Source organism: Parasteatoda tepidariorum, chromosome 6 (assembly GCF_043381705.1).
Source record: "Parasteatoda tepidariorum isolate YZ-2023 chromosome 6, CAS_Ptep_4.0, whole genome shotgun sequence".
Lineage (NCBI taxonomy): Eukaryota > Metazoa > Arthropoda > Arachnida > Araneae > Theridiidae > Parasteatoda > Parasteatoda tepidariorum.
Window position 1 is genome coordinate 86,300,724 of NC_092209.1, and position 24,128 is coordinate 86,324,851.

At 30.6% G+C, this 24,128-nt stretch overlaps 1 protein-coding gene across 1 annotated transcript in view; it reads right to left on the reverse strand.

Annotated features, from left to right (window-relative positions):
* Positions 1–2,373: 2,373 nt before the first annotated feature.
* Positions 2,374–24,128, reverse strand: part of LOC107446240 (uncharacterized) — a 37,818-nt gene continuing 16,063 nt past the window's right edge. The window contains exons 11-23 of the mRNA XM_043049082.2: positions 22,928–23,099; positions 21,407–21,498; positions 17,484–17,565; positions 15,535–15,610; positions 13,282–13,418; positions 11,345–11,438; positions 9,985–10,086; positions 8,652–8,756; positions 7,027–7,137; positions 5,608–5,707; positions 4,018–4,220; positions 2,754–2,838; positions 2,374–2,607 (exon numbers count right to left, since the gene is read on the reverse strand). Of these exons, the coding sequence (XP_042905016.2) occupies positions 2,432–2,607; positions 2,754–2,838; positions 4,018–4,220; positions 5,608–5,707; positions 7,027–7,137; positions 8,652–8,756; positions 9,985–10,086; positions 11,345–11,438; positions 13,282–13,418; positions 15,535–15,610; positions 17,484–17,565; positions 21,407–21,498; positions 22,928–23,099 (1,535 nt within the window). The 3' untranslated portion in view covers positions 2,374–2,431. The remainder of the gene's footprint in view (positions 2,608–2,753; positions 2,839–4,017; positions 4,221–5,607; positions 5,708–7,026; positions 7,138–8,651; positions 8,757–9,984; positions 10,087–11,344; positions 11,439–13,281; positions 13,419–15,534; positions 15,611–17,483; positions 17,566–21,406; positions 21,499–22,927; positions 23,100–24,128) is intronic.

A 24,128-nucleotide genomic window follows, 5' to 3' on the forward strand; every position in this document is an offset into this window, starting at 1 on the left:
TTAACAAGACTCGAATTACAGAAACTCTACTAGCTAAAAAAGCGAATTGAAAAAAAAATGGATTAAATATAATCGGATAGATATATTGGTAATTATAGATATCGTGATATTTTAAATTAGTTAGGTATTGTTATCTTTATTAATGATCTCCGTATTAAGTGTAATGCTCCTTTATGTATTGTACTTATATAAATTAGAATTCGGCTTTACTCATAAGTTGTGCGACACTCAGTTTCATAGTTCCCATAACAGGCAAGTACCCTAAAAATCGTATCTGTAAAACGGTTAACACTTTCTGTACCTTTCTTAAAAGCAGAAAACAAATTCGTCTACGAGTTTCATTTTGAGAAATAATGTTTTTTTTTAGTTTTAAGCTACCAAAAAGTATAAATATAAAATATTGTCATTTTATTAAAATGTAAATTGTGTCATAAAATATATATCTCATATATTTGTGTCGATAAAAATACGTGGGACTTATTAAAAAAGGGAATTCCGCCTTTTTCAAAGAACTTTAAAATATTGGTTATGAATATTTTTATGGTTAGTTCTGGTTTGGTGGGGATAGTTTCCAATCGTATTCTATAAGAATTCGGAAAAAAATTATCAAAAGCAGAAAACTTTTCCCATTTTAAAAGGAAGTTTGTTGAAATTGAAGCAAGTTTTTGACTTATTTTTATAACAGTTTTTCATTCCTGGATAGCAACAATTGATTTTATTTTCAAGTAGAATATCGCACTTTTGTCGCCAGAAAAAGTTAATATTTACAGAAAACTTCTCAAGACATGACAGCATAAGTTTCCTAAAATTAGAATATATACATAATTCCTATACTTTATAAGTTTCAGGGAATACCTAAATGTGTTGACTTTGTAATTTATTTTTTAATATTTTTCATATTTCATTTGTAAATATGTGTGGAATAGTCTGTTTTGCTTCTGGAAAACATTAGTATTTTATTACGTCACATAACCTTTTTCCTAAGAATGCACTTCTTATAAATAACTGAAGAATTTTTAGTGTATATTTTATACAAACAAGTATATTTTAATTATTTTATATATGATAGATCTTTAAATGTATCGAAAAATTTAATTAATCCGCTGATATATATCTCAACCTTTATAGGTCCATTTTTTATGCCAACATTATGTTAAAATATTTTTTGGATTGAAATTGATTTATAAAAAGAAATTCATTTAGCCATTACTTAAAATTAATTTAATTTTTAAGACCATTTTTTTTTGGTATGAAGGTAGGTGAGATTTTCAAAATTTTACCTATTGCAATTTTACCTTTATTAATCATAAACTCGAACTTCTGTGCTTAAAAAAATTGTTGCTCATAATTACAATTAAAAGTGGCGAGAAATGAAAATGAACGAGAGCATAGCGCACAAAAGAAAATATCAATCCAGTGTCCGCATCCCTTCCTGACAGCCTCTTAATTTTTACCGTTATCCATATTTAAGCGAACAAAGCCCTACATTACTTCCCATTTAATATCAAGGAAGCTATTGCCCCGCGACATTGTGTGTACAGATGCCTCAATTTTGAAGAAAGAAAGTTCTTACTGAGAAAATTCAAACTGCCGTAGGCAATTAAAATGCATTTAAACAGAACTTGAGAAAAAAATGATCAACTAGATTTTTTTTATTTTTTGAAAACTAATCACTTTTTTTCAAGTGGATGGTTAGCAGACGTGTTTTAATCGCATTCATAGAAATTATCCATTGCAAAATAAACTAACTCGTTGCAGAAACGTTTTACTGATGAGTTTGGCAAAATTTATTATTGTTGTTGTGGTTGGACATTAAGGCAAGGGTGCGATTGTTCTTGTTTTCCATTGGTGCTCTCTATGGCCAAGAATTCGACTTCTGCCACACCCATACCTCACATCCGTTTATAGGGTGTACCCATTCATGCAGCCATTCATTCATCCGCAAATAGTAATTCAAACCAGAACCAGAAGAACAATCAGTTTCCCATTCAGTACCCTCAGAGGTATAATTATTTGTCATGAGAACGCAGAGAACTTTGTGACCCGGCAGATTTAACTTGTACCAGTCACCATTTACTAGACGGCTGGATAAAATTTAATATTAAATATGCTTAATAATATGTGATAAAATTTGGTAATTTTATCCTGGTAACCTAGAGTTTGGTACACAAACCATTTATTCGATTTAATTTACTTTTTCTATTTTTTTACTAAATATGTGTTAACAATAAACCCATAATTTTGAGAACAGTAATTTTCGTTAAACCGTTATCATATGAACTGAAAAATTACCAAAACCATGGTTTGCAGAGATAACAGCAGTAACCTTTTAGCTCTATTCACTTACTACTAATACGGAAATAAAAATGCCAATTATCACGAGAAAACGCTTTATTTAATTGTGAAACAGTGATTTAAACCAATGGACGATCTAGATTGCTTGTATAGCGGCCTTGACACCATCCCATGTCTCTACGCTCATGGGTAATATGTACCTCTCGGGCAGCATGAAACCATAATAACCCGTGTCTCGTAACTCAATAGTATAGACTAGTTTGACTCCTAATTTATCGTAAATATAATCATCTGATCCTCCGGCAGCTTCATCTGAAACGGAAATTAGACAGAATATCACAAAACTGGTTTCTTTATTTAAAGGTAAGAAGAAAGTTGATATTAGGTAGTTCTTAATTCATCAGGGACCAAATTTACGAAATACATTATATTTAAAACGTGTTGATAAGTATACTTACAAATAACATTAGCAGTGGTACCGAGTTTGTACTTAGTTCCGTATTTCTTTTCCAAGGCATCAACACCAGCCCTGCCAACACGAATCTGAAAGAAAAACAATTTTTTTTTTCAAATAACTTTAAAATGTTCCATAACAGCCGCCCTTAAGAGAAAGGTAACAAAAGCGTCTACTTTAGTATAATTTAAAATTTCAATCGTAGAAAAGAAGGAAATCCAGAAAAAATACGAGAAATTCTATTTCTTTTTAAAATAGCAAAATGCTAATATATTATGCACATGAAGACTAAAATTCTTATAAAATTATGGTAATCACATTTCTGGTTAAAAAAAAAAAAGAGTTCTAGTCAATAATTTAGTAAAATATACAAAACTTAAAAGTAATTTTAACTGAATAAATGGTTATTTTGCTATGCCCTAAAGTATAATGACAAAATTAGTTCAAATTTGTCACTTTTACAAAATTTTATCGTATATCATAAAAACATATTTTATTATTAATTTTACCAAAATCATTACCAAAACGCTTCTGTAAAAATTACCAAGTTTTTGGTGCTCGCAAAGAGCAAGAAACATGGTAAATTTTGCCATATTCTGGTAGCTCTCACTGTACTTTTTTTCTCCAAGCAGGATTATTCAAAATTACGTAGATTTATTTGCATTTATGTACACTCTATAACAAAAAAATCGATGCACCAAGAAGCAATCATCCGATTTCTTTGAAATTTCGTATGCGTGAATGTTTTGAACAGATATGGATGGAATGATGCCGACTGGGGGCGTATAGTCCTTAGCGACGAATCCCGCTTCCAACTGTGTCCTGACAATCATCGAAGACGTGTTTGGAGACACACAGGGCAGAGGGGGGATCCTGCCGCCACTATTGCACGCCACACCGGTCCTTAACAAGGCATTATGATCTGGGGTGCCATTTCCTTTGACAGCCAGACCCCTTTGATCGTCATTAGAGGTACACTTGCTGCACAGCGGTACGTCGACGACATCCTGAGATCTGTTTTTCTACCGTTCCTTTTGCAGCGCCCTGGGCTGGTTTTTCAGCAGGACAATGCATGACCACATACGGCACGTGTTGCTATGAACTGTCTGCAAGCTTATCAAACTCTCCCTTGGCCTGCCAGATCACCGGATCTTACTTTTTTGGCAAACTAACTTTGCAAAACTTTTCAACTTTGCAACTTCCCCGCAAAAATAAAATCTTTTAAAAATGTGTAAAATGAATGAACTTAATTGCAAAAAATAACGTACCAATTCGTTGTAGTTGGGTGGTAGTGATTTTTTAAATCCATATGGGGACATCCATAATTGAGAATATGCGTGTATTGCGAAGTAGATTTTGATGCGATCTTTCTTGGCAATCATGACGTCCCTCAAAGCACGAGTTTCACTCTCTGAGAATGGTTTGTCACCACAAAATATTTCTTCACATGGTTTTGAACTTGTTCCAACACCTAGAGGCAAACAAAAATAGAAATAAATACCTTTGGCGATATAACATCAATTTAAGAAGTAGTTTGAAAATATGTCACTGCATTTTCTCACAAATTTTTATCATTTATAATTAACTATTAAAATTAGTCTTAAGCTACGTTCTAGATTTACTAAGTTTCAAAATGGCATACATTTTTCTAATTTTGATTGCAGATAAGGAAATAAAATTTCAATATATTTGGAAAATGAAAATAAGATTGAATATTTAAATTGTTGAGACTGTATTCTTGTGAATTGGAGTGACATTAAGTGACAGCTTAGTGAATTTGAGTTAATGAGCTTTGAAGGTCATATCCTAACAAAAAAATAATAAATAGAGACTAATGTTTGCCTTTATTTAATGCTCGCAATCTATCATTTGCCAAAATTAATGAATTTTGATACAACTTATTTAAGCTATTCACGTCACGGTATTCGCATTCCTCGCGTTTTATTTTACTGTTTTCGAAGGTTACTTGTAGACTTCTTTTGGGAAATGAGCTTGTATTATTCTTCCACTTCAAAAGCACTTAAAATCTGTCATTTAGATTCTTCATTGACTGAGATTTTACAAAGAAAGAAGATTAGGAAAGTAAGTGATTTTTGTATGAAAAAGATTACCAAAGATAAATTTGCGATTGAGCTTAAATAGACTTTTCAAGGACCTTTAAGTACAATTTAATATTTTATATATGTGATTTACAGTACTCTGATGAAAAAAAAGTATGGTCAGAACTACCAGAATATGGAAAAAATTATCGTTTTTCTGCCTCTATGGGAACACCAGAAGGTTCGGTAACTTTTACTGAAGCGCTTTGGTAATGATTGTGATAAAATCAACAATAACATGTGGTAAAATTTGGTAAACGTACCTATATTTTTAATTGCCAAATGTTTGTTAAATGTTTAGTAATTCCATTATGATGTCTGAGATCATGACATAAAAACCATTAATTAGGCTGAAATTTACTTTTCGGTTTTGTACATTGCACTAAATGAGTGGTAATAAGAATTAAAATTATGAAAATCAGGTAAACCGTACCAGAAATGTCGTTACCATACAGTACGGAAATTTTTTATCCGAAATAATCTTATATAATTTTCAATCATTCTCTCTCTGAAATAACATAAACTTGGAGTAACAAAATCGGGTTGTAATAATAATCTTCAAAATTAGAGCTAAAAACATAAATAAGAACTACAAAACATATGTTCCATTTTGATCTTTTCTGCGACAACCGATGCTAAAAGCCTCTGAATTGCGTATTCAATTTTAATCCCTGTATAAGATGAAAAATATATTTTTTCATCTTTATCTGTATATTGAAATGACATTTGGATTACTTTTTGGAGTAGCGAGATATTTACCTCCAAAGTCAATATCGAAATTTCGGTTCGCGTCTGTACCGGGGCAAACACCATACAAGTCTTTGCTACTTCTTGATCGAGTTTTCCTCCACATACGATCCTGTAAAGAAAGAATGTGTTGGAAATTTATTTCTCCAATACTATTAGTTTCACTTATATTTTCTAATATTTATGGATAGTATTTGGGATGGAATGTTTTAAATCAGAGAAGAAATTTGATTTTATTTGTAAAAAATATTGATTTAGGAAATTCTAACAGGCTAGTCTATTCCCTTTTTAAAATATGAAATTTTGAATTCGAGTCAAAAATTTTTAAGGTTTTTTTAAAAAAATTTTTAAGTCGATATCGAAATTTTGCTTTCCGGCTATTCCGAGTCAAGCACTGTGCAAGTCTTTGTTACTTTTTTATTGAGTTTTCCTCCACATGCGATCCTGTAAGAAAAGAATATGTAGAAAATATATTTCTCTAATATTTTTAGCTTGTCTGATATTTTCTAATATTTATGGATAGTATTTGGCTTGTAATGTATCGAATCAGAGGGGAAATAGGATTTTATGCGTAAAAAATTGATTTATGAAATTCTAAAAAGCAAGAAAAAAACTAGTCTAGAATTAGTTAGAGAAATATAAATAGTTGCCATGATGATGGTCTTCAATGCAATTATAGCTTAGTCTCTTGTGTGTACAACTATTCTACTTAAAGCCATTGCTGATCGCCATGGAGGGAAATCTTCCTCTTTCGATGCACATCTATTCAATCCGTTAATTCGCGGACTATTGTTGATTAATTAGATAATACTGTCATGCAAAACGAAGGACTGACTGATTTCAAAAATAAAAATCGTGGAAACAAAAGGCGATAAATGAATGAAACTAACGATAAATCAATTGTGAAAGCTGGAAAAAACTTCAGGCAGAAGTTTTGGAATGAAAAGTTGTTAGTAGAAAAAGTTGTCAACAGATGGCTCTCTATGCTATGCACAATTCTTGAAGGGAATACAAATACCTTAGGACTATAATCTAACATGAGATATTCCAGGACTCGAAACAAGTATTGTTCAATAGAATACATGGTTTAAACTTTCTTTCGACAACAACCCTTCTTTCACGCTTTAATGTTAGAATTGATCAATCCATCTGGTCGCTGATTGCATGCAGCGCCATCTGTTGGCAACTGTTGAAACTAAATTCCACAACTTCTTAAGGAATTTTTCCAGCTTTTACAAGAAATATACATTTTGTTTCGGTATTTTTAATTTTGAAATCAAACAGTCTTCCGTTAAACACCCTTCAAATATAACACAGCTAATCAGTTTGAACTTAAACAACTTAGTGACGTCGTTGTTAGTCAATCTGAGGCGGTAGTTATTGACGAAAATTCTGGGATTATTAAAATAAATAAATAAATTTAAAACTTACCCTCTCCCACGAGTACACATAACCATCAGGATTTATTTCAACGATTATGTTAATCTCATACTTGTCCACGAGGGCAGTAATTTCAGAGTCCGACCCATAGGAGGTAATAATCTACAAACAACAAAGGAAACAATCAAATCAATATAACGATACTTTGAATTGATTAAAATTTAATTATGCACTGCAAATTAACATCTGAAATCAAACTTAGAATACATTGATGTACACTTTTTAAAAAATTCACTCAAGCTAACACCAAAGTTTCGTAAATTTTTATTTTGTCAGACGCACGAGTAATGATTATTTTTCATTTGCTCACAGTAACAAGTACAAATTAAAAACTGTAATATATAAGCCTCTCTTGATGCTATTAAATTTGCATCAGCATCCGTGATTATAAAAAAGAAAAACTCTCTTCCTTACCAAATCAGTTTAAGAAACACGATTCATGATAGTAAATTCTATGACACATTCACAGCTTTATATTATGACCGAAGATTATCTTTTTGAAAATTTGTAAAGATGTGGTGAATAGCAGTTTCTTCGTATTTACTTGGAAATTTTGCAGTGATATTCAAATAAACATTAAAACTGTATAATTCTGTATATTTAAAAACTGAAAAATAATTAGAGCTGACAGGTTTTTAAGAATTCATGACAACCCAAGTCAAAAATTTTTGATAGTTCTCCATTGATGGATCAACATAATCTTGATGGTAGCCATCAATAATTCCATCATGAAACATTATATTTTGATCGCAACCAACATAAGTGACCATCACCCCTATGTAGGAATTAGTATCTACTAAATAATGATGGTCCCACATGGGGACAGCATCTTGTTTTGATGGTTTGTTCAAATCGTACCATCAGAAATTTCCATCATAGTTTCTTAGATATCAAATGTTGGAACAACCAGGAGCATCCATCATCCTAATGTAGAAGTTCGATCTGATTTATGATGTGCCAACATAAAAAAAATTGTTTTGATGGCATATTCCTGCTAAACCAACAATAATAATTATTAAATCATCATGAAAATGTATAGTTGGAACCATCATAGACCATCATGGATTGTTGGTTCATGAGAATCAAACTTCTCTTGAGGGTTAACCATCATAATATTAAAGTAGCATTTTCCATCATGGAATAATGTACGTTTGCTGGCGTATGAAAAACTATGAACTCATAATGGAAAATAATGGATGATGGTGACCATCAAATGATGTTCGACCATCACGAATCGCGCTGAAACCGACCATCAAAATGTTCTGATGGGACCATCAAGAGGTTTGACTTAGGAAGTATGGAAAAACTACATTTCTTAGTTTTCATATTAAATAACTTTATAATTGAATAATATTTTTCAATGCCACTGGTTCCTGAGCTATCAATTCGTTTCTTCAACAGCCAGTTTCATAAAAAAGGGAAAAGAAAATACAAAATTGCTTGAAATCGAGATATGCTATGTCAGCATTGAAATTTGACGATAAATTCTGCCTGATTCGTGTGTTTTTTTACTCACTATTAGTAAATGCAAACTTTTGCAAAATTAGTAGAAAAAAGTAAAAAAATTAAAAAGAATCTATAATTAATAAAATAGAAGAATAAGAAAATATTATTACTTCATTGACCATGTAAGTACAAGTTGCTACCGATGCCCATTCTCTGGCATGAATTCCGCATTCTATTAAAACGACTGGTTTTGAAGAACTGTCCCCAGAACTGATCTAAAAAATAAAAATCAAGATAATACAGACTTTTGCGATAAATACCATTGATTTTATTAAATTTGATTGATTTTTTTTTTGCTTGAATTTAAGGATCACGTGATAACAAAGTGCGTTTATTTAGTTTTACACCATTATAAATGGTCTGATGAAGTTAAAAAACTTATTAAGTTAAAGAATAAGAAAAAGAAAATCGAAAATTTATCATCATGTAAATTGTTCATTTATTTTTCAGTCAACAAGTTTCACTTGCATTTTTTTTAATTAAATGGAGTTATATTTAAGAAAAATGCCTTAATCATTTATTTCGTCAAAATCCATTTACAGAATAAAAATGCTACTTGTAGCAAAAACGCATTAGTTATTTGCAACTAAATGAGATTAAATATTAAAAAAGTTAATAAGTACTTACGATAAAAAATGCTATTTTGCGAAAAAGCATTATAAATAATCTTGATGCATTAAGTCTAGTGAGAAAAGTTCATATTATAAAAGCATAAACTTTTAGTATCGTCACATATTATTAAAATTAGCAACTCGATTAGCTACAGTTTCCATACACACATCACAGTTTCTATGAGCAAAATAGTGTTTCGAGAAAAATCTCGTGCAGTACGAGAAAGCGTGAGTTGATATTTATCGAGATTCAAAACAACACTCCAAAGAGTGGTTACTCCAGAGTTCATGATCGAAAATTAAATCTCGAATTGGAGAATGTGTACCTTTGCTCTCAAATTAATTTAAGATAAAAAGGGATAAAAATGTTAATAAAATCTGACAAATCAGTAAAAAGGAAGGCAGTAAAAATTATCAAAACCTATTTGTCACCCGTAAGAAACTGAAAAAAGATGAAAAGAGAGTTTTAAAAACATTTGAAAGTTTCAGCCGGCAATCAGAGTAGTTTTGATTCCTGCTTTTCTCACTAATGATTAGAGATTGACAAGAATAAGATTAATTGACTATAGTAACGATAAGATTAATTCTTGAAATCGGATTAATTTGACCTTTTCTTCCCTTAATTAAACATTAATTTTGGTCTCCTCATTTTCGTGGTTTTTCTTTACTTCGGTATTAAGAAAGATTTGAAAGAATGTATTTTAAAAGTGGTAATTATGAATAACTACTTTGGCTTGTTCACTTCTCCGCTTCTTCTAAACCATAAAAATACTAAATAAAAATAATCTGTTGCAAAATTTTGAACAAACAATAATTTGTATGTAATGCTTACCCTCATATTGTAAAGAGGTCTGTTTTCGTAACTTTTTCCAATCACTTCCAGTTTTGCTATGTTCGAATGTTTGGAGCTTAAATCCTTCAGCAATTGAACTATCTAAAATTATTTAAAAGAAAGAAGTAGAATTATCCAATAATTTAGTTAACCCTTCTAGGTCATATGTCTATTTTCAGACACCATATCAATGAACTATACAGCCATACAATTGAGGAGAACAATGCAAGTGTTTCACGACAGATTTAAAAAAAAAAAAGGGGCTTGATATTTTTTTTTTCACTTTGCAAATGCAAAAAATAAAATTGAATTTTAAGAAACTGTAAGGTCAAAAATAATTTTTGAAGTTTTTACTTTTATTTACTTATTTTTTGCAGTTAGTAGCCCATACAAAAATACCAAATATATAAAAATCTCAATTTTGATTATTTTTGTCACTTGTATTGATTCTTTTGTTGCACGGCAGCATACTCAGGCAGCATATTTCAGGGCATCAATATTACTGAATTTTTATCCTTTTTAAAAGTTTTGCAAACTTCGAAATAAATAATGCGATGGTGTAAGATTAAAGGTCCGATGGTGTAAGATTAAAGCCGCGCACATCTTTGGGAACCAGTACGAAATTACTGGAGCTCGAATCCCCCTTATAGAATTTGGTTGATTTTTTAAATAATATTTTGTACTTTGTATTACTCTTTGTTTTGTTCGCAATCTGTGTCTCAGCGTTGAGACCAAGGGTGCGCGGTCCTTGTTAAAATCTTCTACAATAAAGTGCTCGACTTCGTGCTCAGGTTATCGGGCTACTAAAGCAGAGGAGCCATCCCCTCTGCAGAGGATCAAAATTGCGATGGCATGTCTTCGGATCATCCTCAGGGATATTTCCTAGAGGTTGCCAATAGCCCATTGGGCAGCTCTAGTGCGACGTAAATAAAGTACCTACGTACAATCTGTGTCTAAACTTTTTCCTTCGTTCAAACCTATTTTTTTTCTCATAATTTTGTTGCTTCATTTTTTTACGTATTATCATTGTAAAGTTGTATTTCATTCATTTGAAGATAATCATTGTATTGTTCATTGCATGATTGTAAGAAAATTAGCATCTAACAAATAGAGAAAAGAGAAAAATTTATTTCCCTGCATGTTCTCAAGTTTTAAACGTTTTCATTGTTCAAAACTAAAGAATGTATAAATAATAACGTTCTAACCCACCTTTTAAACATTTAAACAATTAATCTAACTAATCTAACTAAATAGTATATTTAAACTAATTATATTTTCATTAAATGCATTAAATTTCTGATTATTTAAATTACAAAAAAAGATACATCAGATGAAATTAATGAATGAATGGTTTTCTTACTGCATCATATCTGTGATATTTTCCAAAATTGAATGAGCCTGTCGCTCCGCTGACATTTGTTGGAGCGTGTTGAGACCGTTCTGCTTCTATTGCACTGCAATAAAAATAATAACATAAATATAAAATAATAACACAAAAATAAATAAGTGGAAATGCAAAAACGTAAAAAAATTAAATTTATCATATTTTTTTTTCCTTATAATTTACCTAATTTGCCAGCATGATAAAACTTATATGAATTAGAAACATTTAAGGAATTTTCAAATTATGAATATACATGGGTAACCTAAAGCTTCGCTATTATTTTGATACTTGTAATAGCTTTTCTGTTTTCTCACCAAATAGCTCCAAATCAAAAATATGGCCCCTATGTTCATTAGCATTTTGATGGTATCTGATACTTAAGAGAACATTATACAGCGAGGGGAACACTCCATAGCAAATTCTGCTTCACCTTGCATTGGCGTTTTAAAATGTAAACTATAAAAAACATTATTGGATTATTCTAGAGTAAACCCTGAAGTTTTAATTGCTGAAATACGTTAAAAATATTGAAATGCCAAAAAAAATGCTTTTTTTTTATGATTACTTTAATCGTAATCCTGATTTTTGCGTGATCCTGCCATAATTTGTTTGAATTTCAGTATTTAAAAAGAAACATTTCAGCATTTAAAACTCCATGATATATTCTAGATTTATCTAAAATCATTTCCTCTATAGTTTAAACATTTCAGCATTTAAAACTCCATGATATATTCTAGATTTATCTAAAATCATTTCCTCTATAGTTTAAAATTTAGAATATCAATGGAAATCAAATTAAATTTGTCATGAAGATTTTTTCTCCGCGGTATAGTGTAGATTTGAGCTTTGAAACTGTTATTAATATCTTTTGAAACTAAAGGTTTCTTAGAAAAAACTATATTTTTCCTATTGATTGAATGCTATCAGTCCTGAGTAATATTTTACAATGTATGCAAAAATTACTATTACAGATATTAAGGTACCGGACACCCTTTCTTAAATGATTTTCTACTGAACTAGCTCTTTTCTGCTCTTTACATAGAATAAACTTTGAACTTTTCTTTCTCTATACCATTTTGAGTTTTGTTTCTATGTCAAATAAAAGAGATATTACATGTAAAAAAATCTGTATTGGTTATTAATTTGGTAATTGTGTCTTTTCCGTCCTTCTTCCGAAAATTAATTTTTTGACTAGGTATTTTCCTTCCTTATAAATACAATATCTCAAATTATTTGAATTCAATCTATTTGAAATTGAGCAATTATGTTTTCTATAAATAAGTCTAGAGAATGACTAGTGAGCTAGTTGATTAAACTATTAATTCATATTTTACTGCCGAAATAGTTATAATTAATTCCAATTTTTTGCCTGTTTTGCCAAATAAGTTTCGATGTTAGTTGTAAATTTTTAAATTACTAATAGTAAGTCTAATGCTTAATCCATTTTCTAAATTGAGTTTTTGCGAGCATTAAAAAGCAAACGCTATGAAAAATTTATTCAGGAAACAAAAATATAGATTTAACTCGATCCTCAAAATTACGTCAAAATGAATTTTTCAAAGCAAATTAGCATTTTTTTATTCGATTAGAGTAATTTTCCGTAGATGCACCGCATAACCAATTAGAATTGAGTTCAAATAATATAAGCCTGAAGCAAACTACTATTAGTTTCCATGGGAAGAAATTAATCATAAAATTTTTTTCAGATTTGCATTTGGCAAAGAGTTTCAAAAATTGGCGAATATTCTTGATATTTGGCTAATTTACTGGCCAATAATTTGAAATCCTTAGCGCAGGCCCGGTATATATAATTTTTTTTTTCATGTCATGTTTTAGTCCATAATGCACAATTCAAATAAAAAAAATTCTAAATTAAAAATTTAAGAACTTGGATAAATTAAACTCTTGATTACCTTTGCAAATTAGAGAATGCCACTCCATACTCCACTCCTTGTTCTTTCAGAATATCTTCAACAGATTGAATCAGTTCAGGTCTCAAGCGTACCAATACAGGTTCACCAATGGATCTGGGTTCGTTCCATAAGTCCACCTAGTTCCCAATAACAAAAATCAAATAATCAAGATTCTCTCACAATGTTTGATTTTGCTGATAATAAGTCAAAATTAATAATTTTTCAGAAAAACTTATCGTAAAACATTAAATAAATAATGCCATAAAACCGATGCAGGAAGATATTACTCGATTAAAAACTTCCTTTGCTACAAAAATATATAAATTGGAAATGACAGTAATATGTTTCAAGTGCTCAAAAATAGAAGCTCATTTTCAAGACTTGCCAGACGTGATATAAAAGGAACAAAAGTGATTTGAAAGGTAAAACGTAAAGTTGCCAATGAATAATGGAAAAATAAAGATGAAATACAAAACTAGACTAAGCACAAATTTCTGGTCGTTCTGAAAAGTTATGGTGCTTCAAAGCGTTTTGAATATAAGTAAGATTTTTCACCACCCAGTACATCTTCTTAAGACCAAACATGATGACAAAATTGTAATTGCTAAGAGACACCTAATGATTTCAACGTTGATTTAAAAAAAATACTGATTAAGGAACATGCAAATTAGCAACTTTAGTTTTCAAAACTATATTAAGTTGTTATTACTCCATATTTAGCCAAAGCTATTAACAATTTTCGAAAAAATTCCTTATAGTTTTCCCGTGTATCGATAATTTGTGACAAATGACACAAAAACAGATGTTGATAAGCGCAAATGGGTGAGAATTCTCCGTTAGCACCTCAGAGTCGCAATAAAGCACGCCTGCTTCCTTCGCCAACTATATCCACTCTTCCATATGAATATTATTATAAAATTATAACCGTCGTTGAACAGCTGACCCAATTCTTCGAGTTTACGACTACTAATGTTCAGCTCTGTAGCCTTGTAATTTTGAACCCTATCCAGAAGAAGAGGAAACTCCTGGATCAAGTATTGGGAGAAATTTGCTTTTGTGAAGGACTTTTTGATTAAACTAATCCGCATTTGCGTTACATAGAGAGGAAATCCATGAAAACCACCCATGGTTAGCCTGACGGCAATGGGACTCCCATGATCCGTGTACCACTAAGGATATTTAACATCAGCACTGTGGCCGGTGCAAGCCGGATATGGAATTCATATCGACCAGCCATCGCTGGGATTCAAACCCAGTTACCTCAATGGAAGACGAAGGCTCTATCCCCTAAGATAGCAAGGCTCTCTTCCAAATGAATGACGCATGCGTATAGTGCAGGGGTGGCGAACCTTTATACACCAACGTGCCATTTTTTCTAGAAAATTGTTTAATGAGGTCATAGGCGTGCCGTCAAATGATTTTGACTTCGTGATTATTGGGAAAATAATAATGCTAAATACTATCAACTCAAAATTCTTTATTTACATTGAAAAAAAAACATTTTGCAATGTCTTAGTTATACGCATAATTCATCATCAGTGTGACTTCTGTTGCTGCAGATTAGATGACAAACAACTTATATTAGGTCGTAAGAAGTTAGTTTAAGTAGGACTGTTAATTTTTTTTTTGCTAGTTATTTATAATTAGATTTTTATGGTTATTAATTGTTTTTTTGGCATTAATTGTTAATTTTTTTATTAATAATTGTTTATTATTTTGTTTGTTTTTTGTGGATTTTAGTTTAATTGTTACATATGCTTCGTAGTGCAATAACAATTGTGATCGGTGGCGTGCCCAAAATATTGTGTCACGTGCCATAAATGGCACGCGTGCCATTGGTTCGCCATCCCTGGTATAGTGAGTATCCATTAGCTTGACATATGCCGATGTTACTTCCTTTTAATCGAACCATAAAGCTATAGTATCCCGCCATATAATACCATAGAAATTCTATGGTTACCATAGGCTTAAGTTGTTTTGCCATATAAGTTTCTATGGTTGCCACAGGTTACCATATGCGCTCCTATGGCACATTTTCGTAAGGAGCAAAATACAAGTAAAAGGAAAATGCACAGGAATGCATAAATGAAGAAAAAAATACTGAGCAAGAGTAAAGTTAGACAATGGTACTATTTCTATACTTATTAATCAGTAAAACAAATGCCTCTTTCATCAGCTGAAAGCTTTGATGATGATTTAAGAAAATAAAGAAAGGTGTTTATTGCAACAAAAATAATGCATTGGAATACTTACAGAATAATCTTCTCGAAACTGATGCAACAATCGTAATTGTTTCTCCGAGTTTGGTGTAACTCTTAACACTTTGTGCCTAAAATAAAAAAAGGAATTCCTATGTTAAAATTTCTTGAACCACCATTGTTTCAAAACTGATCTAAAATGATAAAAAATAATCATATTTTTTTGTTACCACTCATTCAGAAGAAACAAGATTTTAAAACAAACTAAATTATATCGATAAGATAAAAATGTGTCTTTATTTTTGTTTGTAGGGTGTCCAAAAATTCATGAAAACAGTCAAATAACTCGTGGAATCCTCATTAAATCAGAAACTTAAAACTGAACTTTTCAAATATTTTTAAAAGATGCATACAATGATAACCATTAGAGGCATAATGCTTAGAAAATATTTTATACTTTTTTCATTATTTCGTATAAACTTAGATCGAAATAAATAAAAAAATGTTATATTTAGCATTTAATGTTTATAATTAGAAAATACAGCATCCAGTGTCTTTTCTTACGTTAAAGGTAAAATCTTCCAAGCGCGGCTCACTTCCAAATAATAATTTTTCAAATTTGCACTTATATCAAGTTATTTTGATCTAAGAGAAACAGTTATTCATCATTGAAATTTCTTCAACTTATTAAATCGACTATTGATAAATTTTTGAATCTGAATGAAATTTTTTTTTCAAATTACGTTTTTGGATTTTATGTTTTAGTACAAATATAATTGCGATAATCGAACAGATTTTTTTTGCATTTAACAAGATTTTATGCAATTGAAAAATGCCTATATTTTTACTTATAATTAGAAAGTCAGAGAAAATATATAAATAGGACATCTGTGTCCTGTCTGCGTTAAATAATTAACAAATTGGACCCCATCTCACCATATTGGTCAAAAAACGAATTTAATATCTCAAAATAATAAACTGCGAAAAAGAGACTCCGCACCTTTGACCTCTCTAAACTCAGGCCACTCTCAAATCATCTCAACCACAGGGGGCGTTTGAGTTCAGCATTATTATTAAAAAGGGTTTTTCAAAAATCATATCCGTTTATTTTCATTTCTTTCGATCTGACAGATATTTCTCGATATATCTTAACTTTAAAATGTTTAAACACTATTTTAATATTGAAAATAATTTAATATTTTAATATTGAGAACGCCCTATGTGAATCAAAGTGGAAGAATTCTAGAGAAGTGCTCTAAAGACGTAAGACGATATTTCCAGGCATGGGTTCTAATGCAATTTTAAACCCAATAATGCACCCTAAATCCCTTAAAAGTTTATCGCAATAATTAGGCGACCCCCTTTTATGCATAATGTTTCTATTTTTAGGCTTACATTCTTTGACAAAATCAAGAACTATTAAATCAATTTCATTCAAATTTTATATCTTGTCATATAAAATAACCTAATTTAAAAAGTCAAAATTTACATACCATACAACTCTTTATCAATTATTATTTAGAGTAATAAATAATTATTAAAATCTAGTTTGCATGGATATATATTTATTAAACTGGATTTCATAACCACGTGCAAAATTGTTTTCCAATTCAATTAAAAAGTCGAGTAGCAAAAAGGGAAATCAATATTGATGTTCTCTAAATTTCGAACTTTCTCTTGACTAAACTGTTGGGACCCTATGCTCCAGATTGCTACTGCTTCTTGCTTTTGCTCTTGGGGGCTAGAAACCTGAATCGTTCGAAAAAATGTACGCTTATTTAGGGAAAGTATGTTTTTTGTGTCAGAATAGTAACACTAAAAATCGTCTGCAGTAATTAATAAGCATATTTAAGATTAGGCTCTCAGAACATTAAGACTAAATTTTAATACATGATAATTCATTCATTAGAAATAAATTTAAAGTATTCGGCTTTTTTTGCACTCTGAATAGTAAATAACGGCACAACATTTAATTAATATTCAGAGTAATGTTATTTGACTTACCCGGTGTAATCAACAAAGGACGTCGACGCGACAATGACACAGCAGAGCAAGATAATTCCGAAGGACTTCATTGTTTTAAAAACTCATCTCTTTCTGCGATGAACCTTAAAATATATATAACGTCCTTCTGATGTAATTATTCAGGCGTCATATACAAATGAATATCATATCTATCAACATGTGCTGAAGTTTCATTATTTTGTTGAACGATAAATATTGATATTTTGTTATATCACACACAATGAATAGATAAAATGTATCTGGATTCCTTTTTTTTTCTTTTCATAAACGTATTATTTCTGAGAATAACCTTGTGAATAGATATGGTTGCTAAATGAAAGAGTTTTTTATTTACTATTAAACAAGATTAAGGAAAAACAGGTGTCACACAAAATAACTTTTGAGCAAATGATCAGATTTTCACGAGATAAAGCCCAACCTTTAAAGTTCAATGAGATTACATTCAAGTATTAGTATGATCTAATTATTAATTAAGATACAAAATAGGATACCTGCAAGTGACGTATTGTGGGTATCTCGATCCTCATTGGTTGTTGAAAAGTGGCATTTGTTTACGTTAGCATTTCCATTCTATTTCGAGTAAGCAATCCTATCAAGTACAAATTCTCTTAAGTAACACAGTATCCTTCCACAAAGATTTCAACTGCCAGGTGCACAAAATAAAAATATATTGCAGTTACTATAAATACATAAACAGAAATAAATCTAAGTTAAGTAAAAGAAGTAGACGAGAAAAATTTATAGTTCAACTAATTCGATGCGCGATATGGCTTTGTATTTAATTTACTTATCGTTAATTAGCATTCTAACTTAAGAAGAGAAACTTAGTTGATGTTTAATACGCTGCTAATGATTAGCCAGCGCTGACGTCATACGTCACATGTGTGAGTATGGGAGGTCTTCTTCTTCTTGAACTGCAAGTTCCTTTAGCAATCAAAGATGTTATCGAAATCTGTTAAATAATACTAAAGAAGATGAAATAAAAAATGTATATCTAGCTAATTTATTTGCCTGATGAATCTGGAAATGCAATGATGTAAATTATATGCAATATTGGAATGATGGATATGGTGTAAATTATCAGACATTTCAAGTACGAAAACTCAAACGGTCTAAACTAGAATATGCTAATTAATTAGATTCTGAAAAATATGGTTCCAAAAGTTCATTCACAAGAGTTATTAAATGTTTAGACCCCATAGTGTAAATGTTACTTTTTGCGCCTCAACGCAAGAACGATTTGGAAAGTTTTTGCATATAATTATAAAATTTGTTTAAAAGATAATCGCATGCATGAAGTACTTTTTAGTAAATATTCATTACATTTGATAAACTGTATATTACCGTAAATGGTCAAAATCAAGAGAATGTCGACTTTCACCGGTGAATGTGAATAATCACACGATCGCTTTGGTGATTGTCAGAAATATTTGTTATATTCGATTCATATATTAATTTATTAATTATATTTATTTATTAATTTTGATATTGTTATATTTTTCCATATTTTAATATCTGTTGAGAATAGAAAAGGAGAAACACGAGTGTCCGAAGTACCGGTTAAACTCATACCGGGCAGTGACACTTAACTTTAAAGAACATTTGCGTAGAGTATACCGGGTAGTGGCACTTAACTAGAACTAGCTTATGCAAGCATTTCGGACATTCACCAAAACGATTATGTGATTTAAACATTTACTTATGGAAGTCAACAACTGCCAATTTCGATCATTCACAGTAACATATGTTTATATGCTTATTTCCTTTGTATAACACTAAAAATGTGGGTAATTCTCTACCTAAATTGGCAACACTAAAGTCATCCATGCTAATTCTTTTTTACTTTTCCATAAAAAGATAACAGGTATTAAGTAATAATTTAAGTAATGCAAAATTAATAATTTTACGTTAAGTTTATACTATGTAGAAAAATTTTGTATTTTTGTAGAAATAAAAACTGACTTACTAAGCGAATTATTTACTTAAGAATTATTTAGATATATTTTTGAAACTTTCTGAAATGGGTGCAGAAATTTTAAACACAAACTGTTTTCTATCTAATTTCACGGCAGAGAGGTTTTAATATTTTTTCTCCTAACTTTTGCTGAATTGTCCTGAATTCATGTTTATGGTGGTTTGCCTGATTCCAAATTAATACTATATTTCAATACATGAAGAATTTTAACAATATCGCGTAGATCTGTTGAAAAATACTTCAACAGTATTTCTATCAAAGTACTTCCGGTGAGGGCAACAGCTAATATTATTTAAATAATAGTCGGAAAACTTTTGAATGTCAAGGTATACAAACGTTTCCATTATCTTTAAACACATAATTTGAAACAGCAAAATAAGAAATTGGAACGAAACAGGCAGAGAAATTCTTAGAAAATTAAATTTAAATACATACGACTATTTGAAAATTTGATAAATAATAATTTAATAGGAAGTTTAGTTCTTTTTTTTTCAATCACAGCAGTGAGTTTGTTTTTTCTTGATTTAAATATTTGTGGTTTCTTATACGCATAATTTTTATTCATTTTATTTTTGACAAGCAATCTCAAAAGTATTTCAATTAATAATAGCATTTTAACTCCTCTTGATTTTCATCCACAATTTAACACGTTTCTTTGCTATCAATGAGACACGTGCTAAGTGACGTAGTGTGGGTATCTCGATCCTGAATGGTTGTTGAAATTTGGCATTTGCTTACGTCAGTAACTATTCTTTCCATTCTATTTCGACTAAGCCAAGCCCGTCAAGTATCAATTCTCTTAAATGACGCATTCTATATTCTTATACAAAGATTCTTTCACTAGGATTTCAATTCTTTTACTATTTATTTCTTACTAAACACAAAGACAGGAATGAAGCACAGGCATGAATTAGAACATAAGCAAACTAATTGTGCATCGAAGTTGCCAGGTACACAAAACAAAAATATAAAACGTATTATTTCTGAGAATAACCTTGTGAATAGCCTTGTGAATAGATATGGTTGCCAAATTAAAGAGTTTTTTGTTTACTATTAAACAAGATTAAGGAGTAAAGACAATTAAAATATATATATATTTACCTTTGGTGATAATTGATGCAAACCAAAAAATTTATTACCACATTCAATATTTTAATTTATTTTATAATCGTCATTGAACAGCCGATCCATCTTCTGATTTTACGACTACTAATGTTCAATACCGTAGCCTTATAATTTTGAACCCAATCCAGAAGACAAAGGAACTCCTGGATCAAGTATTGGGAGAAATGTGCCTTAGGCGATTTCTTTTCGATGGAACAAAAACGTATTTGCGTTACATGGAGAGAAAAACCAAAGAACCTGCAACGGTTGGCATGACGGCAAAGAGGCTCTAACCCATGATGCATTTACCGCTGAGGATATTTCACGTCAGCGCTGGTGATTGGTGCGAGCCGGGTGCGGAATTCGTATTGACCAGCCATCGTTGGGAGTCGAACCCAATTCACCTTATTTGAAGGAGGACGCTGTATCCCCTGAGTCACCCGGCTCCCTCGGTTAGATTATATGAAATGAAGTTTACTGTTATTTTCAACTCAAGGTTGAAATTCATAATTTACAACTTATCAAAATTGTACTTAACCTAAATGTTCCTTAATTACATCTTCTGACATACATGGAGTCCGAAAAGTTTGAAAATTATCGAATATTATAAGAAATGCTCATCCAGTCAAAAATCTAAAACATACGCGAATGAAATATTTTCAAGTATTGTCTTCAATGACTTAACTTGCATACACAACCACTAATTCTGGGTGTGGTTTGCCCTCCAGCAGTTGGACTTAGTTTGAGATTGGTGTTATGAAATAAATTTTTGTCAAAATGTCAAACAGAGATGAGACATTTATTTTTCAAGATATCTACGTACCTAAACAAGTTGTACACCCAATTTTAATTTTGCGATTGTAGCACCGTCTGTGAATCAAAATGTAGAAACCTTTTATTCGAATTGGGGTACAGCTGCATAAAAAAAGGGAGTTCTTAAGTAAGATCTTAAAGTTTCCAATCCCCAACAAGGAGATAATATTGAGGAGTCGAGTTTGGTGACATTTATTAAATTCTCTTTCAGAAGGTTAAGAACTTTACATGATTATTTTTTTATATGGCATGCACTTCTTAAACAATCCCTATTTTAACAATTTTCAGCCCCTTGTTTGATTATTGCGTGAGAAAAATTCATACGCAATGTAAGTAAAATTGATATCCTTTATTTACGGAGAATACAAATCTGCAATTAAAAATGGGAGTTCCTCTTTAAGACTTTGAAACTATAACCGTCCCATTTCTAGGGGATATATGCTGTGATTGATTCTATAAATCTCTACCTTATCTGTATATATTTTCTTGTACAAACATTATATAAGCTTAGTTTTAATAATAGATTGTAATATAAAATCGATAAGTAAAAACAAGTAATAATAATTAAAAAAATCGAAATTATGTTCATTATTTTATTGACACATGTGCGTTATTATCCGCTATGTTCATGATTGCATGTTCAAGTAACACATTATTGATTATTTGCGATTTTATTTACCCATACGAAGAATAAGTATTCTAATGGCACTCAAGGCATTGAAGTACCGAATGAACTAAGGTATGTTAAAACTCTCAAACTTCACTTTCGAAATTTCAATACACAAGTATACGAATTTATACTTAGGCTACTGCATTATTCAGGATCATCAAAGTAAAATTAGCTCTAATTCACTTCGATTTGAAACTGACGAGTTAAAAATAAATTTAATATGCATCGTTAAAAAACAACTTAAACAAAAAGCTATAAAAAGAGATGTTTCACAACATAGATGGCGACATCTTGGTTATTTATTTGGAATGCATATATCGATACAATAACGATAAAACGATCTACCATGAAATACCTATTTACGTATGATTTTAGGCATTTAGGCATTCATTTCAGCATATCAAAATTGATGGAATTGCAGTAATATAGAGATAAGCTCCAGTTTTTACAAAAGCATTATTTTAACACCATACTCTTCTTGAAATTTCTTTCCCCGTAGGTATTTCCCACATTTTTGGTCTATTAAATTTTTAACGCGATATCAATCAATCGTTTAACCAAATGCTCTTCAATCTTATTACAGTGCCAATTTGAAATCGAAAATGAGACAAATGAATCCATCTCAAGTTTGATAGCTTAATAATACAATTCAATTTGAATGGAAATATTCTTGAACTTAACACTTTTACCGCAACGAATTTGTGCGATATTACGGTACAACTTTAAACTGATAATAATGAAAATGCGTTAACATGCAATAGCAATTTTTCTGTAATGTGTAGTACGGAAATAAATGTATCAATGTTCATCCCATAAAATGTTTTATTTCAGTGTGAATAAACAACGTATCAATGAAATCACAAAGCTTGAATAGCAGCCTTGATACCGTCCCATGTCTCTTCGCAGGTGGGCAAGATTTGATTCTCGGGTAACATGAATCCGAATCTACCTGTGTCACGCAACTCAAGAGCAAAAGATATTTTGACTCCCAGCTTCTCATACACATAATCAGCCGATGATCCTGCAGCTGGATCTGAAATTGAAATAAAGCGAATCAAAAAATAGGTTTACTCTACAGGTAATAATTTTTTCAATGTACTAAGTTATCTATCTACCTATATATATATATGGGCCATTCTCACAAAAACAGTCATTTTCATGTCCCCAGTATATTTTATGTTTGTTTTACAGCTTACGAAAAAAAAAGAATTCAGGGAAAGTGTCCTTCAAAATGCAAGCTAACGAAAGAATAAAAATAAAATTATCAATTTTTATTTTTTATTTATTTTAGGTAATTAAAATATACCAATATGTCATTCCCTCACTTGTCCCCACTGCTGATTTAAAAAAAGAAAAAAATTGTTTCTGAAATAAAAATTTTTTTTTTTACAAATTCGCGCTTTTTATTTCAGAATACTGAAATATAGAATTCCGAAAATCAATTTTAAATTTAATTTTTGATAAAAATATTAACACAGCACTATTTTAAACTTTGTCCCCAGTGTTTCGCGTCATTCCCTCACAACAATGTTCTTATCACCTGCAATCTTCTTAGAATAAAAATATTTTAATAAAAGTTTTAGAAGTTAACAATTATTAATATTATAACATCATAGAACAAAATTGCAGTATGTTTCCATCTTCAACTTAAAGAAGCTTTGCTGTGGAATAAATTTGAATGAATCAAACCAGGTAAAATGTTTTACATTTGTCATTCCCTCATATCAGTTTTTAGAGTAAAATAAAATACAACTTCATCGAGAAAGTGGATAATTATATGTTGCTTTGTTGTATAAATATAATTGTATGTGATTGACTTCAGAAATGAATTAGGCCTGACTGTTAATTTAAAATTTTATTGAATTCGTCATTCCCTCACTAGTGTATAAAGTGAGGGAATGACGCTGAAGTGAGGGAATGATTCAAGATCAGTAAATTATTAAAAATATTTTTGTTCTATCGTGCCAGCCAATTTTATTTCCCAAACCTGTAAAAACTATTAAATATATAAGACTAAATTATAATAAATATTAGATATACTTAGTATGTTATCATTTTCAAA